Consider the following 21,150-nt stretch of genomic DNA (forward strand, 5'->3'; position numbering starts at 1 on the left):
ACAGTGCAGGGTATAGTCCCCTATAGGTCATCACAGAGCCAGCATCCCAGGGAAAAGCCCACAGCACATCTCGCTTGATTGCCAAACTGTAGGGCATAGGTCTCCAAAAAACATCCCCCCTTGCCCAAATGAAGGGTATAAGCCTCTGCAGAGTTCATTCCATAATACAAGGTGTAAGCCCGATAGAATTCCCCTTCACACATAGGTAGGTCTCTGATCTGATTGGGGGGAGGGATAGCTCAGTGGTTTGAGCATTGGCCTGCTAAACCCAGGGTTGTGAGTTCAATTCTTGAGGGGGCCATTTAGGGATCTGGGGCAAAAATTGGGGATTGGTCCTGCTTTGAGCAGGGGGTTGGACTAGATGACCTCCTGAGGTCCCTTCCAACCCTGATAGTCTATGAGTCTATGATCTGATTTCCTAAAGCCACTATTTATGCCCACAATGCATAGGAGGCCCTGTCACTCAGCCTTATGTCAATAATGCAGTGTATAAGAGTCTATAACTCACTCCTACAGTCACAGCAAGGGAGAGCATAGGCTGATGAAAGCTGGAGTTTCCTCTGAAATTCATATTACCGTTTCTATACAGGCTTGAGGGATCACTGTCAAGCTCTGAGAGATTCACAATCTGTGTTCACTGCACTTTGAACTCCTACAGCCTCATGGAGTAAGAAACCAGATTTCAAAACGGCCTCTTGCCTATTTAATGCAGAGCAATAATCATACAGCCATCTGACCAGCACATCTTCTTTATGTATTTTATATGTTTTTTGTTTTAGTTTTTTTCTTTTCTTTTTTTTATTAGGGAAAGTGTGAAGGTGGTACCAATTATAGAAAAACTGAGGAATCCAGGATGGTTTGGGCATGTGAAAAGAAGACTGGAAGAATATATGGGAAACGGTATTAATTTAGAAGTGGGAAAGTAAGAGAAGTGTTGGAAAAGAACTAGATGGATGGATGTTATACAAAATGATCTGATTAGCTGTGGAGTTTATGAAGCACTGCTTCAAGACAGACTGGAATGAAGAAGGACTTGAAGAGCCAACCCCATATAGATGGGACTAAGGCTAGAAGAAGAAGAAGAAGAAATGTATGTTTTATCTTATCAGTGTTATCTGTAATTGGCCTTCTGCCTGAACAGAGGCTGGTACGGACAATCTCATAAACACTAATGGATTGAGTAATAACAAATATGAGTAGTCCCATTGTATCCAAAGGAGCTGCTCATGTGTGTCAAGTTACTTACTCCTATTAGTTTTTGTGATATTGATGCCTAGGGAGGTTTCTGTGAGGTTAAATGGAGTGGGGAATGATAGGATGTTTTTGCAGTTCACCTCCCTCCATTAGAATTTAGGGTGATGGAGAGAAGCTTTCCATTCTTTTCATCCCAAAGCAAAAAGCAGAGGGAATGAGATGGTCCAAAGACTGCAAACACAACATATGTGGAAAGTAATCTCAAAGACTACTGAGCGACATTGCACAAACCCCTTTGACAACTACATCCTGACAGGTAGAAGCACACACAGATCATTAATATATTTAAAATAAGAATTCGTGAACACCCTCTACACAATGTAGGCATCATTTTTGTTGAAACCAGGGCTAAAGTGAGGCCTGATCCAACTCCCCTTAAAGTGAATGGAAGTGGGATTAGGCTCAAAAAGAACAAGATAACACTAAGGTACCCTTCCCCGTTCAAAATGATTAATCTGTATTTCTTGCTGAAGTTTCCCTGAGTATTACATTGATTGAGTGCTGCTCTGCATTTTGTGTAGCTGCTTACACTACTATTTGATTTAATACATGGATTTTCCCCTCATTTTGCAATGGGGTAAATGACATAGCAACAGTGGGTTGTGCCCTTAGTGCACGCTTTATTATTTCTCCTAACAAGATTTGATGGAATCGGCCTTTGCTGCTGTACTGATGGCTGGAACTAGCCATCATCATTACTTGAATCACATTGACTTCAAACACATTTCTGCAACACGAATAGTTTAGAATTCATGAAGTGATTTCCATTAAAATAGTATGTTAATTTCAATGTTGATGGTTACAGTTTATTGAACAAAGGGAACAAGCACGTGGCAGTGGCCTGTATGTGCTATAAAACATCAAATGCACTGATGTAAAATATTTTATGAAACATCATAAGCATTTCACATCTTACATTAATATGATTCCACATTTGCTTTATATGTATTTATCTGATCCTTTTGTAAAAATTTCGTGTCAATTTAATACATATATATATATATATATATATATATAAACTAATGCTCCTCCCTCCCCATTTTCAGTAAGTACAATAATGTACACAATTAGCCCTAGACTCTTAATCATCTGACCTGATTGTAGATTTCTCCTGGGTTTGACCAGCAGTAAAAAGGCCTGCAACAATTCTCCAATAGGCTCATTCATGTCATTTTATTAAATTACTGAGCGTCTCTGCCTGTGACGAGATTCGCCCAGCTGCTACGATCTCATCCACCGAACCGCAGGCCCATTTGGGATTATCGCGAAAGACTGTTTTGCGACCTCCACAAAAAAACAAAAACAAACCCCAGACCTCGAGGGGGAAGACTCCTTGTCGAAAATGCGGCATTTAACGGACCGCTCTCGGGTGCTTGCCACATCGCGTCTCCTTCGCGCTGCCCCAGCCAGCCACCCCCCTGCAATCCGCGGAGCGGAGGAAGTGGAGGCGTGCAGAAGGGAAAACAAACCCCTCCTGCTGCCGCGGTGCATTGGCGGCGCGGGGAGCAGCTGAGCCCGGCCGGCTGCGCGGATTCGCTGCCGGGAGCTCTTTAACCCTGCCCAGCTGACGGGCCGCCGCCGCCGCCGGCTGGGGAGCGCGATGGAGGTGCAGGTTGCGCCCCGGAGAGCCTGGGACGACTTCTTCCCCGGCGTCGAGCGCTTCGCCCGGCCGGATTTCAGAGACGTGTCCAAATGGAACAACAGGGTGGTCAGCAACCTGCTCTATTACCAGACCAATTACCTGCTGCTGGCTGCCGCGGTCATCTCCATCGTGGGGTGAGTCTGCCTCTCCTGCGCGGGAGGGGTGGGTAGCAAAAGGGGCGCCCCCTTCCTCCCCCCGCTTCCCCCCCCCCATCTGCGCTGCCAGGGGCGGAGCTCAGGGTTTGGCCTCCTGGGACTTGCAAAGGGCTGGGCTGGGCTGGGCCGGGGGGGGGGGTCCCGGCTGGATGCTGGGTCCTGCAGGCTATGGAGGCCGCTGCTCCCTGGGCCGCTGTGTGGACAGACGCGGTCGCAAAGCGGGCTGTAGGGTCAGGACGCTGGCGGCCGTGCCCGTGTGTCCCCCACGCCGCGCCGGCAGCTCCCTGCCTGGGCAGGGCTGGCCGCCCAGGTGTCCGGGCCCCAGCGCCGTTCTGGGCGGTTTCTGAGATCCGGCTCTTATTCCCCACCCGGTGGGCCTGCGACAGCCGCCGGAGCAGCGGAGGCGAAATGGACCGTGCAAGGACTGGGCTGTGTTGAGGGAGGGAGCAAACCTCCTTGGGTTTCAAATTTAAACCAGCAGAGTTGGTTCTGTTCACCTGGAATAGCTGAGAAAGGGTGTAAGTCAGTGGAAGGTGTGGCTTCCTTTTTACAGCACAGTTATGTGGTAGGAGTCCTAAAACAGCTCCTCCCTCTGCTCCGCACCCCCCAATCTCCCCTTTCTGGGGGTGCTGCTGTGTGGGTGGGGGGGGTAGAGAGCGAGAGGCTTGTTTGGGAGACCTAAATCGTTTAAATTTTTTGTTTTATGTTAAGTTTTAATGTGCTCAGTCTCAAAAAACAACACTGAGTTTAGGAACTGGCTGCTGTGTAGCTCTCGGCTTAACTCTCTGCTTTTCCTCTTAAAAATAAAACCACTTCCTCTGCAGTGATGTGCTTTCTGCTTAAAGGGTTACCAGCCAGAGAGCAGAATCAAAGTTGAAATGTAGAAAGTGTGGTTGGCTGTTGATAGGCTTTTTGCGTGTGTTTGTTTTTTCGTCTCTTCTCTTCCGCCCTCCCTCCCCCCAAACTTCAGGGGACCAATTTTGTTCAGTCATGGTATTGCATCTGCTGTGTCTGAGGTCAGGATAGGACTCCAGGTCTGTGGAGGTGGAGCAGGATCAGTTCCTGGAGCAGTCAGTGCTGGAAGTCTGATGATAAGAGCAGGATTGTTTTGCACATGGGGGGGGTCTCATTCGGGTATCGGTGTACTCTCTGAGCACAACTGCACCATGGTGCCCTTCTGCTCCTGGAGAAAGTCTGGAGACTAAACATTTTACCCCTTTCTGATGGGGATCTGGCGTGGCTCCCTCTCGAGTATTGCTGTAAGACTTGTGTTAAGGTGTTTTAGAAGCAGATGCAGAAAATAGTGATAATGGGGGTGGGGACCTCTTAATCTTCCAACCAAACCATTTGCAATTATCATGTCCAGGCAGGTAAAATAGCGACACTTATCTGAATCCAGAGCACTTAAACAGTGAATTGGGGGTGGTGAGGATCATCTGTTTTGTCTGAATCAGGTCTGACTTGAAGCCTATGAGCCAGGGCACCATCTCATTTATATAGCATGTTGTAAAGATGCCAGCTTGTTCATTTAAAACATTAAACCAGAATGAAAACTTGCTAACGCGAAGAACCTACATCCAGTCAGACTCCTTGAGGCCATTAACACACACGGCCTAATCTGAAGCCCCCTGAAAGCTGACAATACATTTTTTTTCAATTGACATCAATTAACTTTGGATCAGACTTTGAGAGGTGAAGTACTCTTCATAAGTGGGTGATATTTCTACTCTGTATACTAGCTATGGAACTGGCACCATGGGATAGAATATCTTTTTCTTCTGCCTGCTCTAAGCTTGAAGGCTGCTGGTAACTGGGAGTAGAGGGGTGTTGTATGGCCAAGAGATTAGAACATGGGACTGGTAGGTAGGCAGGACTCCTGGGTTGTTTTCCCAGCTCTGTCACCTTGAGCAAGCTACTTGGTGCTTCTTTAAACACAAAGTTGCACTGGCTTACTCCGCTTTAGTCTACCCTTAACTATTGTCAGCATTCTTGCATAGTGATAATAGACAAGTAGTTTTAGTTTAGACTGGTGCAACATCTCACCGTTAGGTAAATCAGTGTAACTTTGTGTGTTGGCCAGGTGTGAGTTCTTCTCTACCTCAGGTTGCTAACTAATGTTCAGTTCTGAAAGACAGATAACACACTAGTCAGAATGTACTTTGCAGCCAAGGATCTCAAAAGCACTATAAACTGTTGCCAACTCAACTTGAACCTGTTTGGTCTCCTCAATCATTTCCCTACCAGATATACAATACTCAAATCCTCAATCTTCTAGAGTAAGGATTATCTACGTGTAACTGGGGGGAAAAAAATATTACCAATTTTTCTGGCTGTGTGTGTGTATGTGTTGAATCTGCCAATAAAAAACACCAGCATGCATGGTGCACAGATCCAGAACAGTTCATGTTATGGATGTTTAGTTTTCAAAAATAATTCCTGAAGTGAAAACACCAGGATAAGGCACATCTGGCGTCTGAGATCTTCTTGCTCCTGAGTTATGATCCGTACTGTGTGAAGACTTTGCGTCCTAGGAGTGCTGATGCTGCTGCCATTGAATGGAATAGCAAAAGTCCCTTATTTTAGCAAAGATCAAGCCCTAATGGGGAAACGTCCATACTTCTGGGTGTGTATTACATAAAGCTGACCTTTTTAATGGGGGACAGATTGTGGCTGACTTCACCAATTCAAATACTGAGTGTGCTGAGCGGGGAAACTAAAGAAAGCTCTGCCGATAAGTCATAGACTTAGTCATTTGTCTAAATTCTCCATGCTTAACTGTTCACTGGGCAGCAATCCAGTACTGCATCATGGCTCTACATCTTCTAGAAAACCCTCTCGAATATGAGATTTAACTTATAAAAACACTTGTGTAAGGCCGCAGCGACAGGATTCTGCAAAAAGGCCATTGTAGTGTGCCAAATTCTTTCTCTCTCAACAAGGCTAAATTTGCCCCATGGTCAGCTCTGTTTTAGAGTAGCCTAACTCATCTCATTCAAGCTGGGTGTGTCTTGTAACCCTGGGCTGTCTGACTTCTACACTGTAATAGTTTGGCAGTTGTGGTGGTAGTGTTGGGCAACGTGATCAGCATTACTTAGGAATTGTGTGTCTTACACATTGCTAGTAAGACCATAAAACCCCTCTTTTATGGTTGTAAATTGAATCTGACAAGATGGAAACTCATTAGACTTCCAACCACAAGTGAAAACAACGAGGAGTCCTTGTGGCACCTCCAAGACTAATTTATTGGGACATACAAGCCAAGCAAGCCCTAAGATACAACTGCATTTGCTCCAATCCCTCAGACAGAGACAAACACATACAGGATCTCTATCAAGCATTCTTAAAACTACAGTACCCACCTCGGGAAGTGAAGAAACAGATTGACAGAGCCAGAAGGGTACCCAGAAGTCACCTACTACAGGACAGGCTCAACAAAGAAAGTAACAGAAGGCCACTAGCCATTGCCTACAGCCCCCAACTAAAACCTCTTCAGCACATCATCAGGAATTGACCACTGATCCTGGAGGATGATCCCTCACTCTTACAGACCTTGGGAGACAGGTCAGGCCTTGCTGGGAGACAGGCCAGTCTTCGCTTAAAGACAGCCCCCCCCAACCTGAAGCAGATACTCACCAGCAACTACACCCCACACAACAGAAACACTAACCCAGGTACCAATCCCTGCAACAAAACCCGTTGCCAACTCTGTCCATATATCTATTCAAGGGACGCCATCATTGGACCTAACCACATCAGCCATGCCATCAGGGGCTCATTCACCTGCACATCTACCAATGTGATATGTGCAATCGTGTCAGCAATGCCCCTCTACCGTGTACATTGGCCAAACCGGACACTCTCTAAGCAAAAGAATAAATGGACACAAATCAGACATCAAGAATTAACATTCAAAAACAAGTAGAAGAGCATTTCAATCTCCCTGGACACTCAATAACAGACTTAAGTGGCCATTCTTCAACAAAAAAACAGACTTCAGTGAGAAACTGCAGAACTGGAATTAATTTGCAAACTTGACACCATCAAATTAGGCCTGAATAAAGACTGGGAGTGGCTGGGTCACTACAAAATAATTTTCCCTCGGATATTCACCCCTTCTTATCAACTGTTGGGAATGGGCCACATCCACCCTGATTTGAATTGGCCTAGTTAGCACTGACCCCCCACTTGGTAAGGCAACTCCCATCTTTTCATGTGCTGTATACTTATACCTGCCTACTGTATTTTTCACTCCATGCATCTGATGAAGTGGGTTTTAGCCCACAAAGCTTATGCCCAAATAAATTTGTTAGTCTCTAAAGTGCCACAAGGACGCCTCATTGTTTTTGCTGATACAGACGAACATGGCTACCCCTCTGAAATATCCAGTGAGTACAGGATACCTCTACCTGCGATAAGGAGCTGTATATATTTGTATCCCTTATGCTGAGCACACTGTGTAAAACTGCAATATTACCTCTGTATAGCTTTCCCCTAGTTTAATAGAGAATTCATGTGGTACTGAACCATCTGAACACTAATCCTATTCCATAAAAGCTACCACTGTGTGTGTGGTAGTCCCAGATGGCAAAGTATAAAGGCCACTAAGTAATCAGCCTATTATATGGGCACACCCTGTGTGACATTTAAAAAGAAAAATCCTGCGACCAACATGGCTACAACAACACTGCATTTAAAAACAAAAAAATCCTTCATGTGTGAGGTCTCCCCCTCCCCCCCCTCCTCCCGGACTAAATAGAAAATTGTGAATCCAGAAACTAGAAGCTAACATTTCTTGGCTGTAGTTGTTGTTTACGTGTACAATAAAAGTGCCAGTGGGAATGAATCACAGTGCTGTTCTGTGTTAAAACACATTGTAGACAGTAACTTGATTTTTCAAGGCTGGACTTACACAGCAACATAGCTCCATATTAAGACTCTCTCTCTCCCACTGAATCCCTGTAGCTATTCCAAGATATTAAATATCCCATTAGTGTTCCAAAATCAATAGGAATTGGGTGCTTAACTGTCCTTTGTTGTTAATTTGTATTTCAGCAGGAGCTCCAGGGCCCCGTTGTTTTAGGTGCTTTACAAACAGACCAAAAAAATAACCCCAAAGATCTAAAAGTATCTTCTAAAACATTCAACTATAGATCGGTCCTATCATGAAGATTGTAGAGTGTTCGTTTTATTCTGATCAGAGTTATAGAAATATAGGGCTGAAAGGGACCTCAAAGAGGTCATTTATTCCATCCCTGTGCACTGAGGCAGGATCAGGTATACCTAGACAATCCCTGCATCCTAGTGGAGGACTCCCACTCTGGCAGGAGAATGGAATCTTGCCTAATAGATTTCTATGCCTTACTGATGCTGCTTTACTAAAAGTCAAATCACTGCATATTCAGATAAACTTGCACAGTATTTTGGAACTTGTTTGCCATGCACATCAAATGCTTAAATTTTAACTACTAGAGCCTTCCCAGTGTAAAAATTGCTATAAAAGCTGATCGTGTAAAATGAGCTAGGCATCCCAGAGTCCCTCCTGTGTTAGTCAACAGCTATCTCCGTTCTGTTGTAGCTGTGTGTCCCAGGATATGGGACAAGGTGGGTAAGGTAATATCTTTTTAGTGGACCAGCTTCTGTTTGTGGGAGAGAGAGACTAGTTTTCCAGCTACGTAGAGCTCTTCTTCAGATCTGGGAAATGTATTTACCTGTGACACTTAGTACAAGATCAAACAGCACATACTTTAGCATAAGAAGTTAGAATATTTGTTTTCATCTTAGTACATTTCCCAAATTCCAGACCCGACAAAGAGCTCTGTGGAGCTTGAAAACTTGTCTTGCTCACCAACAGACGCTGGTCCAAGAAAATATATTACCTCACCCACCTTGTCTCTCTGTTCTGATATGGCTTAATCGTCTGCTTACCTGCAGCCTCATGTTGTGATTTTACCACCTCCATCCCCCAGTTCTTTGATTCTTCTTTTTTTTCCCCTTCCATTAGCTTACTGCACAGTCATTCAAATTGACAAACAGCTTTATTCTTCTCTCCCCCTGCCCCACATTAGTTGATTGATTTATAGTTGGAATAATTCCCTGTGTAAGATGATCACTCCAAAGTGGCAAAATTAACTTGGGCTTAGATAGAGACTGGGAGTGGATGGGTCATTGTGCAGAGGGAAACTATTTCCCCATGTTTATTTCCCGCCCCTACCCTCTTGGCTGTTCCTTGGGTGTTCTTGTCAGCTGCTGGAGGTGGCCCACCTTGATTATCACCACAAGGTTTTTTTCCCCCACCCTCCTGCTGGTGATGGCTCACCTTGGGTGATCGCTCTCCTTGCATTGTGTATGGTAACACCCATTGTTTCACGTTCTGTGTCTATAAAATCTCCCCACTGTATTTTCCTCTGAAGGCATCAGATGAGGTGAGCTGTAGCTCATGAAAACTTATGCTCAAATGTTAGCCTCTAAGGTGCCACAAGTCCTCCTTTTTCTTTTTGCAAATACAGACTAACATGGCTGCTACTCTGAAACCTGACTTTATTTTTAATGGCTTGGAGGAGTTGGGCTATTAATAAATTAAAAAAAAAACTGGAATGGCAAAAACAGCGAGGGTGAGCAACACTTCCATTTTGTTGCTTTAAAAAATAAATAGATCCGTATTCAATAGAGTTAGCTGCCTCTATGACAAAGCAAAATTTGGGAAGCATTGGAGGGAATGGTGTCTAGTGGCCCTAGCAGAGGGATATTGGAAGCTGGTCTCCTGGATTCTGTTCCTAGATGGTGTTTCAGTAGCGGTTTCATGTTTGTGAAGCTTTGAGATCTCAGGATGCTAGTGGTTACTGAAATGCTAAATAGACTTAGTTCACCCAGGAGTAACACATCTGTGGTAACTCATAAAGGTTGGAAACGTACTATCTCTGTTCTCATGCTTGCTTATAGGGTTGCCAACTTTCTCCTCGCACAAAACTGAACACCTCTGCCCCGCCCCCCACTCACTCCATCTCCACCTCCCTCTATCACTCGCTGCCCACCCTCCCTTACTCTCTCATTTTCACTGGGCTAGCTCAGGGGGTTGGGGTGTGGGAAGGGGGTGAGGGCTTCAGCTGGGGATCAGGGATTTGGGGTGCAGGAAAGGGCTCCAGGCTGGGGGAGCCAAGGAGTTCAGTATATGAGGGGGTCTGGGCTGAAGTAGAAGGTTGGGTGAGGGAGGGGTTGCAGACTCTGGGCAGGGGGTGTGGGTTCCAGGGTGGGGCTAGAAATGAGGGGTTCAGGGTGCAGGAGGGGGCTCCAGACTGGGGCAGAGGGTGGGGGGAGAGATGAGAGCTCTGGCTGGGGGTGCAGACTCAGGGGTGGGGCTGGGGATTTGGGGTGCAGGAGGGTGCTCAAGGCAGGGACTGAGGGGTTCAGAGGGTGAGGGAGCTCAGGGCAGGGGGTTGGGGTGTGGGGCTGGGGTCAGGGGTACGGGTTCTGGGCAGCGCTTACCTCAAGCAGCTCCCAGAAGCAGCAGCATGTCCCCCCTCTGGCTCCTACGCTGTGGCACAGCCAGGTGGCTCTGCATGCTGTCCCGGTCGCATGTGCCACCCCTGCAGCTCTCATTAACTGCAGTTCCTGGCCAATGGGAGCAACAGAGCTGGCACTTTGGGCGAGGGCACTGCTTGGAGATCCCTGGCTGCCTCTACACCTTAGGAGCCAGAGGGAGTACATGCCACTGCTTCTGGGAGCCACATGGATCTCAGGTAGGCAAGGAGCCTGCCAGCCCTGCTGCACCACCGACCGGATTTTTAACAGCCCGGTCAGCAGTGTTGACCAGAGCTGCCAGGGTCCCTTTTTGACCGGGCGTTCAGGTCAGACACCTGGCAACCCTACTTTCTTAAATGTACAGGACCAAATTTTGCCATCAGTTAAACCTATGCAAACTGTACTGGCTTCAGTGAGACTGCATAGATGTAACTGAGGGAAGAATTTGATCTGTGCAGTCTTGAAATAACTCATAAGTGAGTAAAGCAGCACTATGCCTGCTCATTTACTGGAATGTGGGTCGGGGGGAGAACACAGGCATAACTTCCTTGGGCCTCTAGAGAAAGGGTGTGTATCTCTCATGTATTCCCTCTAAACAAATATATTCTGTTGAGGGTGAGCCTAGTCAGTCATGAGGCAGTTAACAAAAAGCTCTGCTACGCAATAAGAAACACAGGTTCTGCCAGCATTTTAATAGAGACTTTCCTGCAGTAAGGTAGCATGTAAAACAAAACAAGCTGACAGGCGTGACCGCTACAAAGTAAAGCACAGGCTCAATCTAGCTCTGTTCTTAAAGCATCCCCCCTTTAAAACTTGACCGAGGGCCACCTCTTGAACTGTCCTCGGCCTAGACTCATGTAAAAGAGGAAACTCACTGGAGCACTGTCTGCCATCCTTAATTTCGAAACCATGCTGGTGCTAGCCCACTGGGGGCCATCAGCAGGAATATTTTTGCCCCCAACACATACTAATAATTAACGGGGGCCTTAAGCAATTGTTTAGTCTGCTTATACCTAGTGCCGAGTCTTCTTACAAAAGGACTGTTGGAACTCTTAGCCCAGCTGGCTAGTTTTTTTCAGTTGTTTTTTTTCTATTCCCTCTCCCTTGCAATACTGCTTGACTTCCTTCCTTGCCCTTCACCCAATCAGGCCTACCAGCCTGTCAGCACAAATAAAGTCAATTCCCATATCTGTTTCCTTGCATTTCTTACTGCAGCTTCTATGAAAGCAAACACTGTCTCAGAAAGAAGGCAGAGGGGTACTTCCTGTAATGATGAGACTACAGAGAGATTCCATCTCTAAATGGCTGGCTTTTCCCAACTGATTTGTTCCATTCTCTGCTGGACCCAGACCTCTGGCTCACTCCTCCTTCATCCTAGAAAGGAATGCAACATCCACTTGGCATGCTGTTGGTTCTGGGCTCTTTGTACTTCCTCTTGACACTGTGTGTTATTCCTGCCTTAATTTCTCTGTGGGAAACAAGAACTAGTTGTTGCCTTCTACCCAAGCTTCTGGTTTTCAAGTTGTCTGAGCAACCTAAAACTCATTGCCACAGTGCTGCTGCCCTATTAGATGCCTTTTAAAATGTTTGAGATGCCTAATAAACCTTTCAAAGGAGAACTGTATTTAGAAAGTATCTAGTCTCTGCAAGTTTGGAAGACTTCAATCTAGGCTTCAAACTTGAGGTCTGGGAAGTCACTATCAGACTGTGATAAGAGATATATATTTAAGCAAGGCCACAACAGTACTTCCTGTGCTGTTGAAGGGAAACTTCCAGGACACCACTTTAAGAGACTGCACATGGGTCAATATATCGCCTATTCTCAGATACAAGCACAAAAGCATGCAGTACCTGGTGCTCTAGTCTCTCCCTCATTACCTTAATCATGAACTGCTTATCATTCACTTGCGCAGCCCATGCTCTGCTGAGTGTTGGGGTGTGATACTGCTTTGGCACGCTGCTGCCATTCTACAGACAGACAAGCAGTGGGTTGGTGTAGCTCATCCCAGAGACGGATTCTGATGATTTTCTTAAAGATAGCCCTGACATGAGAGGAGATGCTTCAGATTTACAATGATGTAAAAAAAAAAATCTGGCCCTTCGGAAAGCAATTCTGAACCTCACAATCTACAGAACTAATTGTTCTACTTTGGGATGGGAGGCAGTATTCTCAAAGAATACTTATTACCCAATCACTGGTATTGGATAAATGCTGCAAAGAACTCAAACCTATGCTCCAGAACGCAATATCTAGGTTTAACCTAATGAGCAGCAGCTCCACTGCACGTTGTTGGCATCTGTAACAGGATCCTCCTGTCACTTACTCTGCTATTTTGGACTAAGCTGAAAACCTGACTGTTCACACGTTCAGAGGCAAAATATTCTACCTGGAAAACTAGGATTGTCCTGTTCCGTCTTCCCTTAAATCAGGGGGTGCATTAAATATAGCAGATATCTAGAAAGAGTGATCACAAGTCTGACTTACACTCTCAGGTAGCAGAAGGCAGCCTTGGTGAAATATGCCAGCATTTGATGACTCCTCTCTGATGGAATTTATTTATTGTGAGGGTGATCCTGTTGTAGCACTGTGTGGGCAGGAAGCAGTAGTGCATAATGCAGATGGCTTTCAGAAACTGTTACAGGGAAAATGGCATAAAAGAGACATCCAAGATTGAATTCAGCAGTATTGGGGAATCTGAACCACATGGCTCACAACATGAATATTCATGTTCTTTGGACAGCTTACTACTAATCTGCCTTTATGTGGCTCTGAATGATCTCATTTGATAGTTACACTTACTGCTTCTTTGTACTCTGCAATTCATCCCACTTCAGAAAGCATGTACTTCAGATTAACGCTTTCCTTGGGAAAGCTGTCTTTTTTGGGATCACTTGCAGCAGTCTTTGCATCTGAGGAAGTTCAACTGCACAAACTCCCTAGAATACAATTTTAAAACATGTAGAGATTTGGTATGAACTACCTGTCAATATGGAGAAAAATATTCTTCCATTTAATGTTTGGACAAACTATTTATACAAACCCCCAATTCCTAAACTGGAAAAATAAATAAAAGCCTCTGAATGTTGAAGTGGAACAAATCAACTTTGCTACAAATGTTTAACTTGGGACAAGGCTCTACCTCCTGCACCCAAATCTAGTGACCGGCTACTGGCAAACTATTAAACAGACTAGGTCATGTCTCATAGAAGTTAACAAGGTTAATCCTCCTTGTGGAGGGGGAAAGGAGGTGTATTTAGACTTTTTTAAAAAAAAAAAAAAAATATATATATATATATACACACACAAGCACTTTGGTTCTGAAACATATAGTAGCAGTACTAGTGTTGTCTGATCAGAAATCCTGCTGCAGCAGAGCACAGACTTAAAATAACTTCTGCCTGGAGTAATGCTGGTCACTTTTTCCAGCCTGGGAGCTTGAGACCATTTTAACCTAAATATAGTCTGTGGTTGACTGCAAGACAAATGACTCAAATGTTGCAAACAGGCCTTCCCTATCAGAGTTCCTGTGTGCCTTGCTGGAGCTCAGACATGAATAACAGAAGCAGGTGGGCAGCTAACTTGCGTTTTTTATCTTTCAATCCAGTTGTCCCATCCTTGTTGGGACAGCTGACCTACAGAGGAAACTGGAGACGAGTTGTTTCAAACCAAAGTGATTTAGTTTTCCCCTTTCCCACGGAACCCTTTGTCAGAGTAGTGGATACAAATATTGCCAATGTAACTAGATAATGTGTACGAAATGGCTCTTCATTTTTGTTGGACATTAAGGACAGACTGTAAATGCTACCATATGCTACTGCAGTTGTCCAACGGGATGAGCCAAGCTTAGTGCTGATGTAAGTGTGGGCAGGTCACCTAGCTTTAGTGTTGCATCTGGTTATGTCTGAGATGAATTATGGCCTGAAATACTGGAATTGTTATAGTAGGGATGACGCCCATTTGACAGTGGCAAATCAGGATCATCTTGGTCATAAGAACTGTTCTGTTTGTAACTGTGGGCTTAAAACAAACAAAGTACTTCACACAATGCACAGTCAACCTGTGGAAGTCATTCCCAGGGGATGTTTTGAAGGCCAAAAGTATAAATGGCTCAAAAAAGAATTAGCCATTGATGGACCTATCCTCCATAAGCTTACCTATTAGCCAAGATGGTCAGGGATTCAACACCATATTCCAGGTGAACCATAACCTCCAACTGATGGAAGCTGAGACTGGATGATTGCCCTGTTCTGTTCATTCCCTCTGAAGCATCTGGCACTGGCCAATGTACTGGACAAGATAGTACATTGGTCTGACCTAGTGTGGTCATTCTTATGCATTAATAGACTAAGAGATTGCACTTCATAAGCAAAAATTAGTAGCAGGCTAAGCAAGTTATGGTTAGGGGAGGGGCAGAAAAAATGGCCTACACATAACTGAAGAGTGGTGAGAGCAGGTGGAGTTCCCACCCTACTCCAGATACTCCTAAACTCACTCCCATCCTGGAGTTTTGGTTGTCTAGTTGTCAAAGTTCAGGACAACTGCATCTGTTTTTTTCCTCTATAGCCCAGCAAGGACACCCACTCTCAGGCAATGGCCAGGGAGCAAGAAGCCCTTCTTTGGAGACCCATGTCTCTCTCCATCCTGAGCAGAGCATTTCCAGGCTAAACAGTTCCACTGCCTTCACTGTGTTGTTCCAGCAAAAGACAGTCTGCCTAAGCACACCTGCTTTGTCTTTCTCCTCACTGTTATGGGGTAATTGCTCTGGATATGGTACCATAGCACTAACTGTGCAAGCCTATTTATTCTTGGGATGTAAGATTATGGAGAAAACATAGTAAACAATACAAAAACCTACACACATGCTAATAAGTTTACCAGCAATTCCCCTGCCCACCAAATGTCTCTAACATGTGACCACAAAAGACCCCTCATACCAGTGCCCAAGTTCTTAAGTCTCACCTTGGAACTAACGCTGTCTTATGGGGCCTCAGTAGGCCAAAGTTCTTCCAATCCTTCTCTAAGGACTGGGGTCCTGTCTGTTTGCAGCACCAGATAAAAGGCCCTGAGCCAGTTTAAAACCAGGCCATTTATCCAAAAATTCTTTTGTTTGGAGAATCTAGTTGGAACAACAATATACAAACCTCTCGGGGGTTCTTCAAAGGGCTGATAACCAGAGAAAGTGCATGAACGTACCCAAAGTTGCATAGACTCACAACATACAAGCAATTGCATTTTAAATACAATAGGGCTTCAAAGGATTGAATTTAATTTAGTAATGTTAATTAAGGTCTGTCCAGTGTGTCTCCTCTATCACACGATCTGAAGTTGAATGTTCTGTTTCCAGTCTTGGCTTTCTTGCTGAACTGGGCTGTTTCTAGAACTTCCCTGCAGGACCTCTGTCCTAGACCCTAGTTCCTTCTGACCCTGAGACGCACTTGCTACCTGCAGTTTGCTGATGAAAGTAATTGCCCTACCTAGGGATACACACCACCTTGATTTGACACACGTGATATCTCTGCATCTCTTTTACTTAGACTATATCTGAAGATTTAGAATACAAATAGAAGTCAAAGTCCCATTCTGCATAATATGGGGGGGGGGGAACAGGTTTAATTTACATTCCCCATCTGAAGCTCAAGGCAGTACAGTAGGTCATCACTAGCGTCTTCAGGAGGTGAAAAACTAGGTTAGATCCTGTTCTAAGCCACAAATGGAGAAGACTGGTCCCAGCAAGTACTAGATCATCACGCTATCTGGCATGACTGTCCGTCTGCTGCTGCTCAGCAAAGGCCCAGGAGTGAAATGGGTGGGTGGCGTTGAGATGTGCTGATGCCTTCAGGATTCTTTTTAGCCAGATGTGAGTTCCTTGCTTTCATGAGCACTGAACTCCTCCAAAAACCAGGGCAGGGGGAGAATAGTGTGTGTAAATACACATGAGAACAATACTAATTAAGCACATCGCTTACCAATGGCTTGCGGTCTCTGCATGACAACGTTATGGCTAACAAAACGCGACATGTGAATGTCCGAAGCTGGCTGATAAGGGTTCTGAAGCACTGAAGCATAAGCCTTGTCAACTGTCTCCATCTTCTTAATCATGCAATAGGGAGACACTCAAGCTGAATGCGTAACTCATATGTTATAAAATGAAGATGTTGGTCAAACTTTCCCTCACTTTCTCCCCAGATTTCTGAGCCCACTGAACATGATCCTTGGTGGCACCATAGTGGTGCTGGTGTTCACAGGCTTTGTGTGGGCATCACACAACAAGGACATCCTTCGCAAGTTCAAGAAGCAGTACCCAACTGCGTTTGTGGTAGCCATCCTGCTGTCTAGTTACTTCTTGATATCCTATTTTGGAGGTGTCATGGTGTTCATATTTGGGATAACATTTCCTCTACTGTGTAAGTATAGCTTTTCTCCCTCCCCTCCCCCCCCTTAATGACTAAAACTAAAAGCTCAAGTCTCTTCACTCTGAATTAACCCTTGGCTCCACTTAGTATATGAAATTTGAGGTTTTAAAAATGGTCCCAAAACAAATTTTATACAATTGACTTTCAAGGCTGCTAGCAAGTGAAACTTGAAGGAATCTAATGTTTTCCTTTTAAGAAATAAACTATACTGGAGGTAGACATATACTTACATGACTTCTTAAGCAGACCATATCAGTACATATGTGTTAGACTTTCAGCTTCCTACTTTTGGATGTCCGCTCATTTACAAAGTCATTCAAAGTGCTTTGAGAGATACTGAAGAGCTAAGTATTCAATGGGGGTATGTCAGTTAACAAACATGTATTTCTGTTCTTAGTGATATTTATCCATGCATCTCTGAGGCTTCGGAGCATAAAGAACAAACTGGAGAATAAAATGGAAGGAATAGGTTTGAAGAAGACCCCTATGGGCATAGTACTTGATGCCCTTGAACAGCAGGAAGAGAACATCAACAAACTGGCTGACTACATTGCTAAAGTGAAGGAATAAGATGCACATAATATGGCATTCTTACCTGTTGCAGGAATTTAGTTTCTATTTACTTTTGTCAAAGCTTGCTTTCAATTTGTCTGAGATGCACATACTGTATAGATTGAAAATGGCAAGATACAGGTATACAAAGCTATGCAGGGCTCCTCTAAGGTTGGGGAGGAGAGATTCACCTTTCTAGAGTATGGTAAAATGTCTTGGTATTGCATACATATGCACCAACTGTTTTTAAAGCACTTGTTTTCTGGCGGGGGAAACAAACATGAATTGCAGTCTCTGAACCTGTTCTTGGTAGCCAGTGTCATGTCTAAGTATTTATAATGCACTTCATTGGAGGAATGATATAGGGGTGGGGCTGTTTAGTGCACTACCAGTTGGCTAAAAATGTCACCAGACAAAAATCTGGCAGTCAGGACTGGCTGAAAGCTCTGCCAATAATTTTTTTTTTTCATTCCTTCTCCTTCTTCCCCCCCGACCCCCCAAAAAAAAACCCCTCTAGGGGGTGTCCTCCTGTCAGCTTACCTTTTCAAGCAGGTTATAGTCAAGCCATCTTATTATCTGAAGTAGCAAATGGAAAGAATAAATTGACCAGAGCACACAAGTCACCTCGCATGCTCCTAGTCTGTTCATAAAATGTAATATTTCTTATAGCAGGAGATCCAAGTCTAAATGGGCAACATATGTAAACTATATAGCTCCCTTGTCCAGCTCTGCCTACAAAGCACGGATGCAGATTTGACTGAATTCAGTAGGAGAGGCACATTTGTCTCTGAAGGTTATTATGAGCCTTAAATGTCTCTGACATCTTTGGCTCTCTTGAGGTCCATGAAAGCTTTTTTGCAATTGCCTTCAATAGAGCCACAATTTCACACTTACAAGGTGTGGGGTTTTGCAATTGGTTTCTTCTTTCTTTTAATACTTAAAAAAAAAAAAAAAAAACCTGTGGACTGTAAGAATAGCTAGGAGACTATCTTATTTGGAGTTCTGGTTTTGTGTTTTTTTTGTTTTAAAACTGTCCCTTGAGATTTTAGGACTTACCTCATTGTCCAAATTGTGCTCTGACTCTTCCTGTTTAAAGAAGACACTGGCTAAAACATACATCTTGCTAATTTATTCCACTTGTGGCTCTATTCAAGGGAAATAAGACCAGATTTCAGACTTGTAAATAAAAACAAATTACATGTTCTTAAAACCATTTCCAAATTCATGTAAGCAATTATTTTCAAGAGCTATTGTTACAAATAGCTTCAGTAAACTTCAGCTTGACTGCAGTCTGTGCTACCTAAACCATATGCATGGAAAAACTTATGCAGATTAACATAGTGTGTAACCATCAGTCTTGCATCTCTCCTCCCTTTTTTTATGAAGTATTTATCTGTAACTGACTTGATTTACATGGCAGGTACAGCAGATATCCCAAAAACCTCTTCAAAGTTCATGTGTATAAGACACGTGTGTGCACGTGCGCACACACTTGGGGTCTCTTCCAAATGAATTGTTTTGGAGTCTGAACACCTCATTCCATGCAAATGTTCCAGAGTGATCAGTATTTATTAGAAGCTTCTTTACGTGTATATTCCAGGGTAAGAAGCCATGACCTGCTCCTTTATTATAGTACATTGTCTTAGCTTTCGATGAGTAATTCTTGCTACACTTACAGAAGAGATACTAGCCTATGACTTCATGAATATATGGTTACATTGTAGAATTTTAAAAATTAGTTGTGAAGAATAAAGTTTAACCATTGTTAAAACAGAGTGCATTTATTGCATTTTTTTTAACTAATGATGCAGAAAAGTGACTTTAATCAAGATCACACTACTCTACAATAATATGATTCAGTTTAAATGACCAACTTTTTTTGTTTTTTGAACTATAGTCACTACTTTACATATAACAAAAGCACAACACAATGCACTGTGGGTCGTCTTTCCTTTTTAAAAAGGGAATGGATTTGGAACATGCCATAGTGAGTCATTGCAGTAGAGCACTAAGGTTATTTGTATCCTTCTAGGTGAATGGGTTTCTAGGTGGAGGAGAGTAGGGACGGCAGCCTCTTTGGACTACTTTGAGAAATGGTATGCTTACCAAGCTAGGTGGTGTACAGTTGGTTTTTGTTGTTAAACAAAATTTTCCAGTGTTTGGATGTCTGACCTTTTTTTAAAGCCTTTAGCATACCAAATAGCACAAAAACTCCAAAGTGCTTGTACAGAGCACAGCTACCTTATATGAATAATTTTCAGTTTCCCCCCCACCTAACTAAATTTGTACTTTAGATACGGCTTGAAGGGAGAAGATTTCTGCCTTCATTTCCCAACTTAAAAACAACACCTCTCCAAAACCTCAAACTAAGTGGGAGGAAATCAGTACACTATATGCAGCGGGGTGGAGCCTGATTTGTATTTGTACACACGCAGCTTCTGCAATAGAAAGAGGTAAACTGCTATATGTCTTCAAAGGAAATTGAAGCAAAGGGGGACACCTTCCTATATAAGATAACAGATTGTACCTTTACAATAACAATAATCCCAGTTAGTATCTGCTACTGGGTTTTGTGGGGGATGGGGCACACAGCCTAGAGCAACCCCTTATCCTTGAAGTTTGATCCTATTTCTGGCCTTAGCAGAATCCATTGGGACCTTGAAGTACAGAAGGCAAGAGTGAGGCATGTATTGTTGGATTTCTTTTTTTAAGAAGCTATGCCCCACCCAAATATGCTTGGCAGGAACTATAAGTGGCCATCAGAAAAGGGTGGGAGATGGGTTCAGTTACCTTTTTCCAACCCTATTGAAGATGAGGAGTCTGCAGAGGTATTTGCAGTGGAAAAAGTAGTGCAATCCTATTAGGGTTGAGGTAGGAGACTGCAAGTAGCTGATGTGGTAGTGTGTGTGTGTGTGTGTGTGTGTATAACTCATTGAAGGAAAAGGATCATGATGTGATCCGCATCCCCAAAACCACCCTTCAGACCTGGGTGAAGGTCTGTGAAATAGCATGACACCAGACATGACCACACTAACTGTAGAAACCTACAAGGCACTAATAGATCTGCATACCATGAGGCTCAGTCCAATGTGGATAAACTTCAATGGTAAGTGAGTGTCTACTCTGAAACAAACCAGTCCTCCTGTGGAGCAGGGCTTGAATGGGGGTAGTGCTGTAAGCCTCCAGGTGTTTGCTTTTGCATGCTTTCTGACAGGGTGAGAGATGGGATCTTTTCCTGATGCACATTCCTCTTACAGTAGGAACTGATGGCTGTGAAAAGTAGCCAACTTGTTTTGGCAGCCTGCCCTTGTGCCTTTTCAGAAGGCACCATTTTTGTGTGGCCCTTTCCTAGATTCCACCTACCTTTCCTTTGGCCACACCTTCCCCTGAACTCTCTTGCACTTACAAGCAAGGGTTGTGTTGATGCCACTGAGATGCATGTTCCAGTCGCTTCTCCATATAGGTCCCTTCTGCATCTTTAATCGATGGTGCCAATTCCTGCCTGAATGTGGCCTGCATGCCATATTAGCATATGGTCCCACCTGTGATTACACATAAGGTAGTGATGGGCTTTTGCTTGCTTTTCCTTCCCTCAGAGGAAGGGATGGGGTTGCC

The 21,150-nt window shown here is 44.1% G+C and overlaps 1 protein-coding gene across 1 annotated transcript; it reads left to right on the top strand.

Moving 5' to 3' along the window:
• Window positions 1-2,722: 2,722 nt before the first annotated feature.
• On the top strand, window positions 2,723-19,308 carry ARL6IP5 (ARF like GTPase 6 interacting protein 5). Its single transcript, XM_084633472.1, has 3 exons — window positions 2,723-3,030; window positions 16,757-16,974; window positions 17,381-19,308. The coding sequence occupies exons 1-3, from the start codon at window positions 2,855-2,857 to the stop codon at window positions 17,551-17,553; spliced, it is 567 nt and encodes a 188-aa protein (XP_084489598.1). The 5' UTR covers window positions 2,723-2,854; the 3' UTR covers window positions 17,554-19,308.
• The last annotated feature ends 1,842 nt before the right edge of the window (window positions 19,309-21,150 follow it).

Source organism: Lepidochelys olivacea (genome assembly GCF_965140295.1).
Source record: "Lepidochelys olivacea isolate rLepOli2 genome assembly, chromosome: 7".
Taxonomy (NCBI): Eukaryota; Metazoa; Chordata; order Testudines; family Cheloniidae; genus Lepidochelys; species Lepidochelys olivacea.

What these genes read in the sequence shown, in the direction of transcription:
- ARL6IP5 (XM_084633472.1), top strand. Translation starts at nt 2,855, where the DNA reads ATGGAGGTGCAGGTTGCGCCCCGGAGAGCCTGGGACGACTTCTTCCCC. An exon ending in GCGGTCATCTCCATCGTGGG is followed by an intron (nt 3,031 to 16,756) that starts GTGAGTCTGCCT and finishes CTTTCTCCCCAG; the next exon opens with ATTTCTGAGCCCACTGAACA. An exon ending in GATAACATTTCCTCTACTGT is followed by an intron (nt 16,975 to 17,380) that starts GTAAGTATAGCT and finishes TTCTGTTCTTAG; the next exon opens with TGATATTTATCCATGCATCT.